The sequence below is a fragment of the Sphaeramia orbicularis genome, chromosome 9, assembly GCF_902148855.1.
Source record: "Sphaeramia orbicularis chromosome 9, fSphaOr1.1, whole genome shotgun sequence".
Lineage (NCBI taxonomy): Eukaryota > Metazoa > Chordata > Actinopteri > Kurtiformes > Apogonidae > Sphaeramia > Sphaeramia orbicularis.
Genome location: NC_043965.1, coordinates 32,210,661 through 32,228,898, shown reverse-complemented (window position 1 = coordinate 32,228,898; position 18,238 = coordinate 32,210,661). Strand labels below are relative to the sequence as shown.

The 18,238-nt window shown below is 37.2% G+C and overlaps 3 protein-coding genes across 4 annotated transcripts; 2 read left to right on the top strand and 1 right to left on the bottom strand.

Annotated features, from left to right (window-relative positions):
• Positions 1-22: 22 nt before the first annotated feature.
• On the bottom strand, positions 23-5,454 carry ciao1 (cytosolic iron-sulfur assembly component 1). 2 transcript variants are annotated; one of them, XM_030142975.1, is made up of 7 exons: positions 5,044-5,454; positions 4,119-4,267; positions 3,923-4,034; positions 3,753-3,841; positions 2,298-2,499; positions 1,094-1,163; positions 23-480 (listed from the first exon to the last, which is right to left on the bottom strand). In XM_030142975.1, exons 1-7 carry the CDS (start codon positions 5,180-5,182, stop codon positions 246-248), a joined length of 996 nt encoding a protein of 331 aa, XP_029998835.1. In that variant the 5' UTR covers positions 5,183-5,454; the 3' UTR covers positions 23-245. The 2 variants fall into 2 exon arrangements, with proteins under 2 accessions (XP_029998835.1, XP_029998836.1); XM_030142976.1 differs by having other exon boundaries at positions 1,094-1,160.
• Positions 5,455-5,684: 230 nt separating this feature from the next.
• On the top strand, positions 5,685-9,417 carry tmem127 (transmembrane protein 127). Its single transcript, XM_030143732.1, has 3 exons — positions 5,685-6,460; positions 6,844-7,008; positions 7,945-9,417. The coding sequence occupies exons 1-3, from the start codon at positions 6,223-6,225 to the stop codon at positions 8,253-8,255; spliced, it is 714 nt and encodes a 237-aa protein (XP_029999592.1). The 5' UTR covers positions 5,685-6,222; the 3' UTR covers positions 8,256-9,417.
• A 622-nt stretch (positions 9,418-10,039) lies between these two features.
• gatd3l (glutamine amidotransferase class 1 domain containing 3, like) lies at positions 10,040-18,238 on the top strand. Its single transcript, XM_030142596.1, has 7 exons — positions 10,040-10,245; positions 10,335-10,387; positions 10,888-11,001; positions 11,116-11,247; positions 11,363-11,455; positions 15,886-16,051; positions 17,722-18,238. The coding sequence occupies exons 1-7, from the start codon at positions 10,123-10,125 to the stop codon at positions 17,854-17,856; spliced, it is 816 nt and encodes a 271-aa protein (XP_029998456.1). The 5' UTR covers positions 10,040-10,122; the 3' UTR covers positions 17,857-18,238.

Sequence of the window (18,238 nt, the reverse complement as noted above, 5' to 3'; positions counted from 1 at the left end):
TTTCTGTCAACCAATCTCTGTGTCAGGAAAAAGATCAGATTACTTTATTAATATAAACATTCATCAACAGCTGTTATGACAAATGGCAGAATGTGCTGAAGCAGACTTTTGACAAAAGTGACTTTTTCTATAAATCATTACATGAAGCAGAGCTGTCAGATTAACTGAAGTAAGTCTGTTTGACACTTTCCAGTGTGATGTACAATAATGAGAAATGCTTTAGTTCGTGAAGGCTCTGATGATGTTCAGTCTTCCTCTTGGAACCTCCAAATGGCGATATCTCCGTCGTCGCTGCAGGAAGCAAGGAGTCCCGCCTCCTTCGGGTTCCAGGCGACACAGTTGACGTCCTGGCTATGAGCTTTGGCCATGTGGGCGGCCAGTGAGAAAACCGGCTGCTCCGGGTCGGCCGTCTCATCCTCCTTAAACACTCGCACCGCATCGTCACCACAGGCTGTCGCCAGGGCGCCAGTCAGATGACACCTGGAACCACAGACACAAATGAGCACACTTTGATTTCCAAGAAAATAAACCCAGAAAATAAGATAATAACTAATAAATAATAACAACAATTTAACCCTTAAAGTCCCAAACCTCCACTGTCGATCTAAACCATCTACTGATCTAAAATGTTTTATATCTGTTGATCCACTAATCCTATCAATACACGTAAATAAATGGTGTAAAATGCAGTTTATCATCCTTTCATGGTCATTAGATATGACCCATTTGGACGTTGAGAGGCTCCATAGTGAACATGGAAACACTGTCATCTTCTACAACATTGATTCACCAATGGAGTTGGATCAATGACAGTGAATAGAGACACTTGGTTTATGTTCAGTTATTGATATCTCTGCTGAAAAAGTCTGAGCTTTTATGAACATTTACATGATCAGTAAATTAAATGTAGGAAAATACCTGATTTACACTGAAAAACTGCAAAATACAGAGGATATTATAATAAATGGTGATAAAACATTTAAGGAAAGTTAAATATAAAGAAAAAATATTTTGGTAGTGCCAGGAAAGTAGCTCTGGGTCTTTATGGATTAAGACATAAAAGAGTTAAACCGAAATGTGAAACTGGTCTTACCAAGCAACATCATACACTGTTCGACTGTGATACCCTGACAGAGTACAAACGCACTTCCAGGACACGTCTCCTGTCAAAGAGAGAAGAAAGAAACTGAAAAGTATTTCTGGTTAAAAGAAAACACTGAACATTACAGCAGCTTTTATAGCTAGTTTTTAACATGTTTATTTGTAGAATACTTAAAATGTGTTTTAAAGGAGTAATCAACAATAATTAAATGTCATATTTCTAGTTTTGTCTAATACAAAATAAAGTAGGGAAAAAGAGTTTTGACAAATACTTGTGTGAATTAATAGCATTTTCCTCATCAGCACAGTCTGAACATGACTGATAAACATATGGTAAAAGACTCAAAACACTGAAGCATGACAAATAAGATAAATCATTTTATTTACTTCAAGTCTTGCTTGAAGCAAGCAAATGAAGTCAGCAGCCTCATTATTCAATTACAGTTTGGTTTTTTGCGACTGCAGGGTTAATTTACATATTTACCACAAGTTCTATTGTCATCTTAGTATTGAACAATTTTAATCCCACATCAAAGCTTTTCTCATGTCATGCAGGTCTAATTAACCCTCCTCTGAGAGGATTTGAGGGTCAAATTTGGCCTGTGTTGTAAAAAAAAAAAAAAAAAAAAAAAGGATTTCATTCCATAAAATATTTGTCTTATTCTTGAATAAGTATTAGATTTAGTTGGTAGTTATAGTAAGAGATGGTCCAACCTGTACATACAACTTTATGGAAACTTAAATCGTCTACAAATATCTTCTAGTTGAAAAAAAAAAAAAAAGCATAATTTATCTGTTTTACTCATACTGAATTAGCACAAAGAAAGATATTGTATTGTGTACATGTATTTTTATAGGTATTTTACAACAAGAAAGGATCAAAACATGTTTAATTATACTCAGTAGGTTGGTGTTCAGATTCAGATGAAGCCTCATTTTAATCACAACAGTTAAAGGTATATTTCACCCATTTAAACCTAAAACAAACACAACAGCCGGGTTCACTCTATGGCCAGACTAGCGATTACACCTCTTGTGTAATTCTCCTTTACACTGACTTTAATTCCAGATCTGTTTATGAAGTATATACTTTTTGATCCTTGTATTGATTTGAACTGTTTTTGACTCTCGTAAAGCACCTTAACTGTGAAGAGAACCACATATCTACATTTCACTTTCTTACAACACCCACTCACCTTGTCCACTTTCTGCCGGACATTCCCTCCAAATCTTCACTGTGCGGTCGTCGCTGCATGAGGCGAGTTTCTGTCCAGTAGCATCGAAAGACAAACTCCACACGGTGGATGTGTGTCCTGTTAAGGTGGCCCGGCACTCCCAGTCGTCATCCTCTTCTTTGTAAACACAGATGTTGTTGTCATAGCTCGCTGAAGCCAGAAGCTACAAAAAACAGTAAAAAGAAAATGAATTAAGAAAGCAGAAAACAGAAGCCGGGCAGATTAGTACTTACGCTCTAAATATTTGCCTGTCCTTCATGTGGTGTTATATCTAAAGACTGACATCGAAACACTTCAATTTGAGGTAAACGTGTTTTATCATCAACAGGGGACATGATATAAAGTAAATCATATGTGAACTATTGCTTTGTTTTATTCATACCAATATAATATGCCAACAAAATAAATATATAAATTTACTGAGTATGTAAAGAAATAAATGTATGCTACAATCTGTAATCACCTATGACCTGGTGCAGTAATTACACAATGAGTGCCAGTTACATTTTATCTATCAAGAATAAATCACATAGTCACAATCATTTCCTGAGAAGAGGTAGAAATGTTTTATTCCAACTCTAAGGTGTATAAAGATAAAATCTGAAACTTTAGAGTTCATTTAGTCCCAGTGATCACCTCGGTAGGGGCATGTATTGGCAAGAATCTGGCGATACAATACAAATCACAATACTAGGATCACGATACGACACATCATGATACTGTTAAAAAGGCAATTTTTTGTTTGTTTCTTTTTTTTAAATTATTATTTCCTGGAAGAATTGAATTATACAAGAAATCTGCACAAACACTAAACACATTTTTAATTGATCAGAACAGGATCTAATGTTATATCTCAAAATGTTTCTGTGTTTAAACTGAAATTATGTTTTACAGACATTACAGTTTAAGATCCTGTTCAAATGTTTATATTCTATTAGTTCAGAACTAACATCAGAACATTATAATAGTTCAACCCCAACAAAGGCACTACCATCTGCCTCTCAGACAGTAAAAAGTGCTTTTAGGATGCTTCAAATAACCATTATTTAATAAAACAGTGTTCAATAATAATAAATAAAGTATAAACAATAAAGAAAACCAAAAAAGAAAAATGAACCTTCACCATATCTGCATTTGAATAAATACCTAAAAATATCGATACAGTGCTTTTTAATATCGATACAGTATTGTGAAATGAAGTATCGTGATATTTTGAAGAACCGATATTTTCTAACACCCCTACACCTCGGCACATAAAATATTTCTCAGTTGTTTTATTATTTTCAGACCTACATTATCTGCTCTCTAATCATCTGTAAGTGTTGGTGTCTGGAAGAACAGACTTGGTTTTGCTTTGCATCAGATCAGAGAGGAAATCAGCGGTGTTGCACATCATCAGAGCAGAGTGTGACCTACTTCTTGTGTCGGGTGCCAGACAACATGCTTGACATCCTGTGTGTGCGAGTTCACAACAGTCACACACTCGTATTCATCCTCTTCGTCCACTGCAAAACACAAAAACAAACCATCTTAAGCATGAAGTGATTCCCACTAATAATCAAATTATCTGTGGCGGTGAAACGCACCTTCCCAAACCCACACGCTCTTGTCTCTGCTACATGTGGCGAGCAGATTCCCTGAGGGGGCCCAAGCCACACATTTCACCTCATTTTCATGGCCTTCCAGCACAGTCAGACTCTAGGAAAAGAGGTAAAACTCCAATTAAAATCAAAAACAGTGGTGTGTTTTGCTAAATAAGATGAAGATCAAACGCCATGGAACCTCAAACTCATCACTCTTCTTTTTCCAAATACAAGTTGTTGCGTCAAAGCTGGCAGAGGCCAAATAGTTTCCACAGGGAGACCAGGCCACCTTCCTCACTGTGCGCTGGTGTCCATCCTGAAGCACACTCTTACACACCCAAGATTCCCCTGAAAGAGAGTAAAGTCATGTCACTCTACTGCACCTGAGATGTCAAACTGTAGATTTAACACAGGTCATGCTCATTTCATGTCATATCTCATAAAGGTAACAACACATTATTGATCCAATAACAGCAACATAAGTAGTGTTCAGATCCTCTACTTCAGTGAAATCTGTTATACCCTACAGCAAAGTAAAATCACTCCATTACCAGTAAAACTTTGTAAAGTACAACTGTGTAAATATTAGCAGGAAAAAATGGAGCTGAAGTCTTGAAGTAAAAGTAGTGGTTTGGTAGTATTTCTGATGAGATTATTAATACTTCAGCATCAGTGCTAGAGCATTATCTTACTGTTTTAGCTGAAGGAGGTGGAGTATGCATAAATAACTTTACACACAGGGATATCAGAAAAAAATTAGGTCTGTAGATGTTATTCACTGTAAAAAAAAATATATATATATACATCTTAAAAGCAACTGATAAATAAAGTTGAGAAATACATGTAGTAGAGTAAAATCTAGCCTGTGTGTTTTGCCTCTGGGAAGAAGTGAAGTGGATATAATGCAGGTACAGTGGATTACTTGTACAAGTACTGAGGTAAAGTACAAGTACATTCACTTTGCAGTTCAGTTCTTCGCCAGTGTCTTACATTATCATATGATTCCTTTGTAGATAAATAAAATACTACACAAAGGCAAAAAATTTTTACCCAGCTTGTATGTAAAGATAAAGTATTTTTATTGACCCGAATCAGTAAAAATGGCTTCTTGTTTTGTAGTTTACCTTCTTTTCCCCATATCCGGATGGCCTTGTCACCTCCACAAGAGGCCAATAGCGTCCCGTTGGGGCTCCAGCTGACGAACCAGCACCGGGAGTCCGGGTGCGCGCTCAGTCTCTGAACCAGGGACAAAGATTCTTTCATATCTAAGCAGAAAACGGACCGATAACACCGTGAAGTCTTTGAGTTTCAGCTAGTCACTTCAGTCTGTCCGTTACTGCTGACAGCTGAGATAAACCGAACTAAAGCCCGCTGAACTGTGACAACACCCGCAGAGCTAACACTCTTTAAAAAGAAAAGAAAACAGTCCAAAAGTCAAGGAAATATAAAACAGGAATGTATTTATACCAAGGAAAAAAATCTATGTGTAAACGTTCACATATACAATCATGTCGTACATGCCGCCATCTTTACTGATCAGACTCGAAGCATTATGGGAATTTATTTTATTTTATTTTATTTTATTTATTTATTTATTTATTTTTAGGGTGAGTACCGCTTTTGTCATTGTATTGTATGTATTTTGTTGTATGTTCTATCTAAAAATACATAAATATAATTAGAATAATTATAATAATAAAACATGACTTGCCGCCAGCAGGTGACAGCACTCAACTGGCAGTCTCGTTTCCGCATCACTTTGTTGAAGTAACGAAGAAGAAGAATGTGAACAAGGAAGTCAACATTTTACAGGAAGCCAGCGTAAGCTGCCTTTTGTTTTGTTTTTTGTCTTTGTTTTTCTGTGCCATATTGACGGACATTTACCATCTGGTTGGTTAGTTAGATAAGTTAATTGTTTATAGTTTCTTTCAATTGTTTCTAGTTACATTTTGTGCTGTGTGACAGTCGGGGACATTTGGCGTTAGCTGAGAGCTATCTTTACATGCTAACAACAGAGCTAACACAGGCCTGAAGGCCATCTGTTCATTGTTTGCCCGTCACTCAGCTCCACATCCTCTTTTTGATTAAATCACCATTTTTTATGTTAAACATCTTTGGGTAACATTAGATATAACAGTGATCGATCCGGCGGCTGTGCTGTCACCTATACCAGTGCCAGGTAACGTCAGCTGTGCCGGCTAAAAGGGCTTATTTGGCTAGTCCGTTGGTTGACCTTACTGACGGAACTGTAAACAGGGGTACAAACGGGACATCGCAGCAGAACATAAGGGTAGTGGGTGACTATGTATGCCCCGCCGGGTTCTAACGTCCCTGGAGTCCGGAGGAGGAGAGGCGGCACCTCTCTGCCTAAGCAGCCGGAGCGGAGCCTGGTGTCAGCGCTGCCCGGAGCCCTGTCCATCACTGCGCTGTGTACGGCTTTAGCGGAACCAGCCTGGCTCCGGGTCCATGGAGGCACCTGTCCGAAACAAGAACTGGGGGTGGCTGATGTACTGCGCTACGTTGACCCCGAGCTTTTGGATGGTGTGTATACCTGGTTCACTCACACACAATCAGTACAAATATGTTTTACCTGACTGTCAGGGGCAGTAACCTGTTCTGTGTCTGTTGTGTTCAAAGCCCCCTCTCATTTAATCTTTGATGATAACCTTATATATTGTAATGTTCCCTTCATGTCTTCCTCTTGGTAGAGAAGGCGGAGCTTGGATATTGTTCCACCGAGTTCCTTTTACGGCCATTTTATTTGTCAGAAATAAACACAGATGACCTCTAAATAGCCTCATTGTCATAACATTTTTATAACCAATACAATGCATAAGCCCACCAGATATATGAGGTCTATAAGAGGTGAACCTTTGCAGAAATGTAATTTTTATGACACTCTTTGCTGCCTCTGTGTCCTCCAGATTACTGTGTGAACACACAAACCATTTTACTGCTGAGGGTGATTGCTGCCTTCTGTTTCCTGGGCATCCTGTGCAGTCTAACTGCTTTCCTTCTAGATGTGTTTGGACCCAAACATCCAGCTCTCAAAATCACGCGCAGATATGCATTTGCGCATATCCTCACAGGTACAGATCAATCCTACTTTTCATGGTCATTGATGGTTTTTATGATTCCCACATAGTGTGGAAAAGCATGTGATTTTCTTTACTTACCTTCAGGTTGCAGAGTAGAGAAAAAAAGAAAAAAAACGAGAAAATGAAATAGGGCTGTATGTTTTGAAAACTTGATGTGTATATGGGGGTTATGGTTCAGTACATGGTGATATTGCAAGCAAGGCAATGTTGTCTACAGTGTTTGCTTACAGCTAGACTTAAAAAGTTCAGTCACAACAGTTGGATCTCCATTTTAATTTATCACAGTCCCTGGTATCTGTTACAAATGTCTGGGAGTTTAAATGCAACACAAAACTGTTAAAAATTGCATGAACATTATGATAATCAGTAATGCAGTATTTTTGAGAAATGCAATATCATAACAAACAATATTGCAATGTTCATACCTCTTGCTTGAAAAACTATTTGTGTTCTCAGAATATTGCCTGATTCTGAAATATAAAATTTTTAATTTTGACTAATAAATTGGCCGATTGGAGCAGGCACTAGTGCAGCCACAATGTTAACTTTTCTGTGAAGCAACTTAGGTGAAAGTGGGCTTGATATCCTCCAAAGAAAAGCAAGAGCTATTATGGAAGTGAGCACCCACTCCAACGCGGAGGTTCCACTATAATTACACTGTTATGAGTTTGAAGTTCATTTTTTATTCTGGCAATGTAATAGAATATGCAGTATGTCACATGTATTTATTAACAGTTGGATTTAAACCTGTTTATTAACATATTAAACATATGGCTTTGAACTCAAATGTCAAATATGGTCTGAAAAATCAGAGGAAAGTATGGAAATTCAAAGTTGAAATGTGTGGCAACCCTGGGTTTTAGGTTTGCAGGTTGTCATTTCATGATTATTTGCACTGACATGTTTCCTCTTTTTCTCTGTGATTAGTGTTGCAGTGTGCCACAGTCATAGGTTTCTGCTACTGGGCCTCGGAGCTCATCCTGTCACTACAACAGCAGCACAAAAAGTACCACGGCTCCCTCATATACGTCACATTCGCCATCAGCTTCTACCTGGTGGCGGGGGCCGGAGGCGCCTCGATTCTCGCCACAGCTGCAAATCTTCTGCGCCACTATCCGACTGAGGAGGAGGAGCAGGCTTTGGAGCTGCTCTCAGAGATGGAGGACAGCAGTGAAACTTTTCCTGCTGATTATGACATTGCCAATCAATTTCAGCCGCCGCCTGCCTACACGCCCTAATGCTGCCAGACTGGCCTTCTTAACACACGCTTCTCTCTTAGCACGGCTGTCGGCTTGATGAGCAAACCCACTCTATCAAATGGATATCTTCGCAAATACTCTCCATAATGAACACAGTGTGCTCAGTTAATGCACAAACTCCTTGACTGTCAGTGCTTGGGTGCATGAAAGCTTTCTTTAGTGGTGGCGGAAATTAAGGAGATGATTCTTACTTTCACCACTGAAGTCGTTAGTGATTTGCATGTAAATGGCTTTTAGGATTTGGTCCTTACATGTAAAGCAAATTAAACTGCAAGGAGTGCTCAACATAGCTCACGACGATGAGAAATGATAAAATGGTGGAAGAGAGCTGCGGCCTGATTAATGCCAATTTGTGAAGTTTGGCTGTTGGCAGAGTTTCAGCTTGTATTGGTTTCAGTTAGACTTGAATGGAGCTTTGTTAAGCAGAATTTTGAGTATTTGATATGCTTGCCATGTGTATGATTTTACTTTACTGATAAATCAAAAATGCAGAACTACACTGACAAGTTTTAGACATTTTTTTATATATAATATCAAAAGAACCATTATTTATTAATTGGTCATTTCTGTTTTGTCTTATTTCCATTCTTTTGCTTTGTAGATTTTTGTCACTGGTTTAGTCTTATTTAATCACATCTGTATTTGTTGGAAAGAAAAACACATTTGAGACAGGTTATTGCGGTGTTTAAAAAAAAAAAAAGGATCATTGTATGTGTTGTGTGTTGAAAGCTAATAGCCACGGAAAAATTGGGAAATGTCTTATGTTTCACAATTAGAATACCATTTAGTAAATGAAACCTCACCACATATATTAGTCTCGTCATGTTCTTGTATTTGATTTGAAAAAAGAAACCCTCTTTGTGCTTTGTGGTTATCATATGTGACAGTTTCAGTATGTTTTTTTTATGCATGAGTTGTTTTGTGTGCTGATTTTAAGCCTGCAGACGCCTTAGTGGTCAGTCTTCTAAGATGCAGAGGCTCAAAATTGTGATTGATGTGGTGATTCCAGTTGGTTGTGTATTGTTCTGTTAATGCCATTTCTGCATTTTGTTCCTTGGATTGTTGCTATACTTTCATCATCAGTATGTAAATATTGATTGTTTATACATAAAAGTGGTCATAATAAAAAATTAATGCCCTATTTTGCCTGGTTGTCATCAGTAACCTAAAGCTGTCTGTTAGACTCCACTGTCTCATACTAAATGTAGTCTATAGTACGATGTAGTTTTGATTTAACAGTATATTGAGTTTGACATTTCCGTCTAACTGGGGTATTTCAGGGTTTAGTGTCTAGACATAGTAGACTCAACATGGCATTACACTGAGTAAGAGCCTTAAAACCTAATGGACTTTAAAGGGCAGAGAGTATGCCTTCTGCATCACATCATCTACAAATGTAAAAATGTACATACATGCACAGAAAAATGCTACGTCAGTCAACTACCACAACATATGACACTTGGTTTTCCCAAACACATGGGAGTTTTCAGGCAGGTAAGATGCTAAGAGTTTTAATTTTAATCAGGTCAAGATATTCCATGGGGTAAAGGACTACACGTTTAGATTACTCTCCAGAGCAGAAGTGTCATTCTGCAGCCAAATGCCTTAGGTTAATCAGATGAATAAACAAGGTATTAATAGGGAACTGTGTTCAGGAGGGGAATAGGTCAAACAAGGCAAAGGGGTAATGGATCTTCTCATAAGGTGGAGCTTATATAACAACGTCACTTGGTCAGACTGGGGTATATATACAGAAAACCTCAGCGAGATCAATATTTCGACCATCAAAAGTCGGTTTCCTCACACATCTTCCTCCTAAAACTCGGAGACTAAACTTACTGAAATCATGCTGGCAACTGCAACCAGGACTTTGCTGTCAAAACAAACCCTGACTGCTCTGGCACGTCAGCCTGCCTGCTTTGTTCACCACGGTGACTATGGCAACTGGGGAAATACCAATGTGGCAGTGGTAAGTGTGTAAAACATACCTATACAGGATGAGAAAAAGTGCGAAAAAGAGTGATATGGTGAATTATTGTGCTTAATAATGTGTTGCAGGTTTTCTCAGGATGTGGCTGGTGGGATGGGACTGATGTTCATGAAGGAGTGTAGTAAGTATCACTGACAGAGATCTTTGTATCACCAAGTTTGAGAAGATAGAGTTCCCCCTGCTCCTCCTAATCCCATTTATCTGTACCCCTGTAGAAAAAAAAATAAGACTTGAGAACCTGCTAAAGGAATTGTTAGTTTTGTTTTTAACTCACTTTAGTGGTGTCATTTTCCTCATCTCTGTAAAACTTGGATAAACTTGCATTGCATGTCACCACACAGAGACGACTGGTTTTTATTGTGTTTTATTGCATCTTGTTTTTATTTATTTGATCTTATTTATTTATTTTATTCTTTAACTTATCCATGCTGCTATACTGATGAATGGTGGAACACTGAGCACTTTTTGTCTTTTTGTCCTGTCTGTAAGCGTGATCAAGTACCTGTCTTACATGTTCAATGTATGTACTGTTGTAATACCAAAGCAATCACCTAGACTGCAAAACAAATCTACCTGCGGGTACAAATAAAGTAACCTTGACCTTAACCCCTGTGTCTTTAGCACTATGTACCACCTGAGCCGTAATGGCGCTCGCTTCCAGATGTTTGCACCCAATCAGCAGCAGATGCAGGTGATGGACCATATGAGAAAGCAACAAGCATCTGGAGAGAACCGGTAGGCTCCTCATGACTCACTGACACATTTTCAGGTGGATTTTTTTAAGCTTATACACATGACTTGACTAATTCCATACAATAGACTTTATGATTATTTCTTCCCGTTACGTAGGAACATGATGATGGAGTCAGCTCGCTTCAGTCATGGTCAGGGAATGATGCAAATGCAGGACTTGTCCAAGCTGGATGCCAACAGCTTTGATGCTGTCATCTTTCCTGGAGGACATGGAATCACTAAGAATCTGTGAGGAATAATTCAACACAAAGCAATGACTTAGAGAATTTATACATAAGTAACAAATAAAATCTGATGTGATGAGAGGAGCACTAATGTTAATATGTAACCATCAACTCTTTAGATCCACTTTCATGAAGGATGGAAAGGACTGTAAGCTGAATAATGATGTGGAAAGGGTGCTTAAAGATTTCCACCGTTCACGCAAGCCTATTGGGTATGTATCATTTCATAAAACAATCCATCTCTAATTAACCTTTACTTCTAAGTTTAGAGCTCTATTCAAGTGAGATCAGTAGTATGAGCAAGGAATGGAATAGTTAGCAACGTTTGGGTTTTTTGTGGCACAAATTGCAGACTTGTACTTCCTTGAAATCAGATTACATTAGATTACATTCAATTAGATGAACATAAGAGATTTAACAATCCCTGTAATGGAATTGGGACATTGAAGCAGCTGTAGACTGAAAAACGAGGTGAGGAACCAGGTACAACGCTGATTACCTCCGCCAAGGAGGTTATGTTTTTGCCAGGGTTTGTCTGTCTGTCTGTTTGTTTGTCTGTCCGTTAGTGTGCAACATAACTCAAAAAGTTAGGGACAGATTTTGATGAAATTTTCAGGGTTTGTTGGAAATGGGATAAGGAAGAAATGATTAAATTCATTGGTGGTGATCGGGGGTGGGGGGGCCCACGGGGGGGGGCCACTGATCAGCCTTGGCGGAGGTCTGCGCTCTCCGAGTGCTTCTAGTTTATAAATGTAGATGTGTAAAGAGATGACTTAAAAAACACTTAAATGTTGCTGAAAATGTTACAAAAATCAGGATAAATTACATAATTTTGCTGATAAGACGGACTTAATTGTCCTACTGTTATTTATGAACAAACACAAAAGTAATATAAGCCACATGTTAAAAGTAACTAAAATATATCAATGCTACATGCAGTATCCGTCAAAATTATAGTATATTATATAATATATTATATATAAAAAAAATTTTTAAAAAAAAACCCTCACTCCACAATGTCTAAAATCTGCCTGTTTTGTAGCATTTTTGTAACTTTACCTATTATGGTTTTAACAATTTAGTTTGTTTCATATCATATTTTATCAAATATATTCAAGGAGTTTTTAACAAAAATGTGTACAAAATGGCAGCTTTCCAAATTCAACCGAAATATGACAGAAAAAAAATCAGAAACAACTAATTTCAAGTTTCATGTTTTTAGCAACCTTAAGCACTAAGTGTATTAAAAGAAAAAGTTTTTACTCGTCAGGATGCAGGACAACAGGAAAGCGCTCAGACAAATTCCGACAGGTGGAATAAAAGGTTATAGTGCTGATCCTTGGCTGCCTCCTCTGGTTGACAAGGGGAGCCAGCAGACGGGTGACAGGGTCAGGTGAGCGTGGACACATGGAGGCCATCGATGCAGGACGGAGGAGATATAGGATTAAAGAGAGGAGGAGGAAGAGGAGGAGGAAGAGGATGAAGCAAATGACACCATGGCAACACAGGATTAAAATCCATATTGAGTCACTTTATGATTATTTGCTCAAACTGTGGAAAAAAGACAAAAATAGACACATATAAAGTTAGAAGGGCATGTTTCTGATAGTGTTTGCTGATCTACTTTCCGTTCAATCTGGATTAGCTCTACAGGCATTTTTGTACAACAGCCACTTGACAAAATAAAGCCAATGTCTAAGATTACTGATAAAATTTCACTGATCTATTAAACATGTGACTGAAACAGAAATCTATGGTGAGCACATTTTACCAGGCTTCATTTTAGATTCATAAGCAAACTTTTTTTCACAGTAGCAAACAAACTAAAAGGCACTTCAGCAGAAAAAAAGGACACTGAAGTCCAGATCATTATGTTTTCCAGCATCAGCTCACGGTCTTGTTCCAATTATAAAGCAAATTGTAAGGCACGGTTACACTTGAGATGGGCTGTAGTTTTAGATTACAACATTAATAAGGTGAATCTTATAAGAGAGTAAATGGAATTCATCATAAGAACATAAACCTGTCTAGAGTCAGTTGTGCTGTGAGGTTGCTTCTGTTTCTTTTCTTTAAATATGACTACACTTCTACCTGCACCAAGTCTATGCAGCTCCATCACTGCTGAAACCAAGATACCTTTCATGAAAAAAAAAAAAAAAAATACTGTGAATATAAAATACACAGCATGTTTTTTACTGATTCATGAGTGCATAGATGTTCATGTCTGTTTGTGCTGATATTGTTGATGATGTTTAATGTGAAGGGGGCTCAGCCACTCAGACCTGGGGAAAAGCTTCTGTCAGATGCATCAGATCCAGTCCCAAGCCTTAAGTACAGGAGCTCTGTGTGGCTGAAGGCGTCTCCAGGCTTTAAATTAGATCATGTGGTGAGCTCTTACAAGCTGCTATTGCCACTATTACTAAAGTCTCTGTTTAGCCGACTGATAAGAACACAGCAGACATTCCTACTTTAGAAGTGCTACTAATGGCTTTAAGTGAAAACAGTGTCAGAGCATTTTACTACTTATAGCTGGGGTGTCAAACTCATTTTAGTTCAGGGACCATATACAGCCCAATTTGATCTGAAGTGGGCTGAACCAGGGAAATAATAAAATAAAAACCTATAAATTGTGACAACACTAAATGTTTCAATTTATTTTAGTACCAAAAAGTTAAATTATAAAGATGTTTATAATTACAAGCTATCCTTTCTTGAAAAACTGTGAATAATCTGAACAACCATGACCAACCTGAAATGTCTTAAGAACAATATTATGCATCATCTTATCATTTACACATGTGCATCACAACTTCCAGAACACAGTGGATCTACAAAGGCACAAAACATTTAGTAAGAGGCATAATATTTTTAAAACTGCACTTATTTTTCTTGTGAAATTTTAGGTTGTTCATAGGTTATTGTCATTTTTTGTGAAAGGATAGTTTGTAAATGTAAACATTTTCGAACAGTAATTTTACAATTTTTCACAAACAAACAGAAACATTTGGAGTTGTCATTATTTACAGAGGTGTCAGGTAATGAAGTACAAATACTGGAGTAATAATTTTTCAGGTGACTTTTTACTTCTACTCCTTACATTTTCATACAATTATCTGTACTTTCTACTCCTTACATTTTAAAAATAGCCTCATTACTCCTATTTCATTTTAGGTTGTTTTCATTCTGGCTTGTCATTGTTCAAATAAAAAAAAAAATCTATCCAGATAAATTGCACCATCTGGACAGAGTGAATTTGACTGTGGTTGAATGAGAGGTGTAAACATTTATCATTTCAACACCCCACTGGTTTGACTTTTTGTACCATTCCAATACTTATATTCTACTAGTCATGCTATCTTCTGCTCCATGAAACACGTTAATGCTCAGTTGTGCACATATATGGTTCTTTAATACATTTGCATCGGACTAAAATGCATTCATTGTCAATGGGCATATATGCAGGTGAAACAGGTAGACTAGTACCCCTGTGGTGGTGCCTCAGCTTTTGTCCTAAAGGCATTTTTCCCCCTTACATTGACTTTTTTACTTTAAGTAGTTTTGAAACCAGCACTTTTACACTTTTACTTGAGTATAAAGCTTGAGTTAATACTTAAACATCAACAGAAATCTTTTTAAACCCTAGTATATATACTTCTACCTGAGGAATGAATGTGAATACTTTGGACACCTGTGATTTTTTTAAAGGTTTTCATACTATAATGTTACTGGTCTAACCCTCTGCAAGGTTATTATCGTTAACAAAAACTAACGAAATGACGAAAACTAGAATTGTAAAAACATTTTCGTTAACTGAAATAAATAAAAAGTAGAATTAAAAGGAAAAAAACGATAACTAACTGAAACTGTATTGTATGTTTACAAAACTAACTAAAACGTATAAGAATTATGGATAAATTCCCTTAGTTTTCATCTTTGTCAATGTCAGATTGATATAAAATCGATTTAATTCCCTCAAGCAATTTTTGCTGCTGGCAACATATGATATTTAACAGTCCATCACTTCTTGTGACTTGACATATTTTAGTCGTCTTTTGGTCCCCACTCTACCTGGAAACATGGAGACTAAAGTTGGGAGAAAGCAGCAGAGTCCTGTCAGGGATTTATTTGAATTCAACGGTGAAGAAGACAAAAGATATAAAAAAAAAAACTAATGCTAAACTAAAACTAAGCATTTAGAAAATAAGAAAACTAATAAAAATTAGCAAACCTGCTCTGAAAACGAATTAAAACTAACTGAATTAGAGAAAAAAAAAAGTCAAAACTAATTAAAACTAAACTATAATGAAAAATCCAAAACTATTATAACCTTGACCCTCTGGAGATCACATTGGGCTCTATGTGACCCCATGAACTAAAATAAGTTTGACACCTTTGACTGTTTATATCTTCAGTGTAATTTTTTCAGTTTGCAAATTCATCCTTTGGGTCAAATTGGACCCTTTAATGAGTTGGTTTAGGTCCGGGGGCTGTATGTTTGACATCCCTAACTTATAGTCTCAATCATTCAGGTAAAAAGTACATGATTAGATGAAGGAGTGACCCAGTGGTGCACAGTACAGTTATTAGAACAACAGTAGATTAGTCTTAGCTTCATACTGACTGTTCTCTATGTGTACTCCAGCCTGGCCAGTATGGCTCCTGTACTGGCCTGCCGTGCCCTGCCCAACATCGAGGTGACCATGGGCTACGAACGGGACGACAACACCCGCTGGGGGAACTGGCCCAACACAAACATGGTGCAGGCTGTAAAGAGCATGGGTGCACGCCACAATGTCCGTGAGCCATATATATCCTTTAAAAGGCAGCTACAGTTACCTGCAGAAGGTGGTTGAAGACATAATCATATTATATTTACACCAGAACCACCAAGTGGGGTCAAATGTACCTATGGCTGTTTTTTGTTTGTGCATTATACTGTTTCAATGAAATGTTGAAGCTCCCCAGTTTTGTCCTTTTTCTTAATCTGTTATTTTACATTCCTTATCATTAAATATAGTCAAGAGCAATCCAATTTAAAATATAGACATTTATATCTATAACAGCCACCGGGGTCACATTTACCTCTATAGGAATGCAATGATTTTTGCACCATTTATGTCTAAATATAGTAGCTTTTCAGGTGATGGCATCCGATTGTGTGTGATCTGAGATACATGATCCAACCAAAACCCAAAAGATGATTAAACAAATTGAAATAGAAAAGGTAAATAGGTAAATTTGACCCGTTTGGACATTTTAGGTATAAAGTTGTTTCTGGTGGTTCTAGTGTTAAGTTGCACATATTCATCATTAACCCATAAAGACCCAGTTCTACTTATGTGTCAGTTCCCAAATTGATTTTTCTCTCTATTTAGCCTTTCTTCAAGTGATTTATCATGATTTGTTATAATGTTACTATCTGTATTTTATATTTTCTACTGTAAATCATGTATTTCCCTATATTTAATTCCCATATTTAATTTAGATGTTCATAAAAAGTCAGAGTAAATTTAAAGGTTAGTACATCAAAACAAAGAAAACTGGAGAAAATGTGACTTTTTCAGCAAATTTATCATTAACTGAACATAAATCCAGTGTCTCCATCCACTGTTATTGATTAAATTCCATGGGTTTTACTGGTGAATCAATGTTGTAGAAGATGACGGTGTTTCCACATTCACTACAGAGCCTCTGAACGTCCAGATGGGTCATATCTGATGACCATGAAAAGATGACAAACTGTATTTTACACCAATTATTCACATATATTGATAGGATTAGTGGATCAGCAGATTTTTAACATTTTAGATCAGTAGATGATTTTAATCACCATTGGATGTTTGGGTCTTTATGGGTTAAGCAGGTGCTCATTAGTTAACATGTAAGTAGCTCATTGACTCTTTACTAGTCAGCATAAGACACCTATTATTCTGCATGGACAAATCCTCCTGAGACCCAGGAAAGTAAAAGGTTTGTTTGTTTGCTTGTTTTTTTACATTAATTAATTGCCTTGATTGGAAACATCATGGTGCAAGTTTTTTCAGATGCATTTTTTATGGAATGTCCTCTTCAGTGGATGGCTGTTGGTTTTTTTTCTTTCTTTCTTTTTTATGTAAAGTTGTGAAACTCTTGTCCCCCACAGAGGACAAAAACGCATTGCTGGGCCTAAGGGGGATATTCTAAAAATATTGGTTTTACTGACCATTAAGAGCTTATTGATAGTAAGTAAAGGAGTGGTTGTACATTAATATAAAACATTAGTGCAATTAGAATATTCTTTCTCATATTAACATCATAGTTTATGCATGAGATCAAACAGTAATCAGATTACACAGTGTAGTAGCTATGGAATATAGTAATGCAGAATAAGTGATTGATAATGATAATATTGGCGATAAGATGAAATGTACTGTTTTAGTTGTTTTTGCTAATGTTTCCAACGTTGTTGTTCAGTTCAGTCCTTAACCCTTTCTTCTACGAGGCCTATGTGGATGAGAAGAACAAGGTGGTCAGCACTCCTTCCTTCATGTGGGAGACAGACTATCACTACCACTACATTTTCGACGGCATCGGCAACATGGTCAAGCATGTCATGCGTATGTCAACCAAGTGAGCTGAGCTGATGAGTCGGAGACAGAAGTAGAGGAAGTTGCTGTTGGCATAAAACATGTGTACTGTGATGAATTCTGAAACAATATAAATGGATTAGTTTAAGAGCAAAATGGCTTGATTGTTGTGATGTGATGTGAACATGTGATTTTACGTATACAAAAAGACAGTTGGTTAATATGGGAAAGTACAAGTTTAGGCAACATCTGCCAACATGTGACAGAGTTAGGGTGAGTTGTGTTACTACATATTATGTTAAACTGAAGACACGCAGGAAGGAATTGTCTTATCAGTCAAAAACACGATCACTCAGGATCTGCACTTGGTTAGTTTTCTGGTTTACAGTTTACTCCATCAATGTCATGACTTTGTTTCCATGAGAATAA

Excerpts from the sequence above, each read along its gene's own strand:
- ciao1 (XM_030142975.1), bottom strand. The coding sequence starts at position 5,182 with ATGAAAGAATCTTTGTCCCTGGTTCAGAGACTGAGCGCGCACCCGGAC. Across the intron at positions 4,035-4,118 it reads AGAAGAGTGATGAGTTTGAG|AGTCTGACTGTGCTGGAAGG; the intron begins GTTCCATGGCGT and ends CTCTTTTCCTAG. Across the intron at positions 1,164-2,297 it reads TCCGGCAGAAAGTGGACAAG|GAGACGTGTCCTGGAAGTGC; the intron begins GTGAGTGGGTGT and ends TCTCTTTGACAG.
- tmem127 (XM_030143732.1), top strand. The coding sequence starts at position 6,223 with ATGTATGCCCCGCCGGGTTCTAACGTCCCTGGAGTCCGGAGGAGGAGA. Across the intron at positions 6,461-6,843 it reads TGACCCCGAGCTTTTGGATG|ATTACTGTGTGAACACACAA; the intron begins GTGTGTATACCT and ends TGTGTCCTCCAG. Across the intron at positions 7,009-7,944 it reads ATTTGCGCATATCCTCACAG|TGTTGCAGTGTGCCACAGTC; the intron begins GTACAGATCAAT and ends CTCTGTGATTAG.
- gatd3l (XM_030142596.1), top strand. The coding sequence starts at position 10,123 with ATGCTGGCAACTGCAACCAGGACTTTGCTGTCAAAACAAACCCTGACT. Across the intron at positions 10,246-10,334 it reads GAAATACCAATGTGGCAGTG|GTTTTCTCAGGATGTGGCTG; the intron begins GTAAGTGTGTAA and ends AATGTGTTGCAG. Across the intron at positions 16,052-17,721 it reads ACAATGTCCGTGAGCCATAT|GAGGCCTATGTGGATGAGAA; the intron begins ATATCCTTTAAA and ends CCTTTCTTCTAC.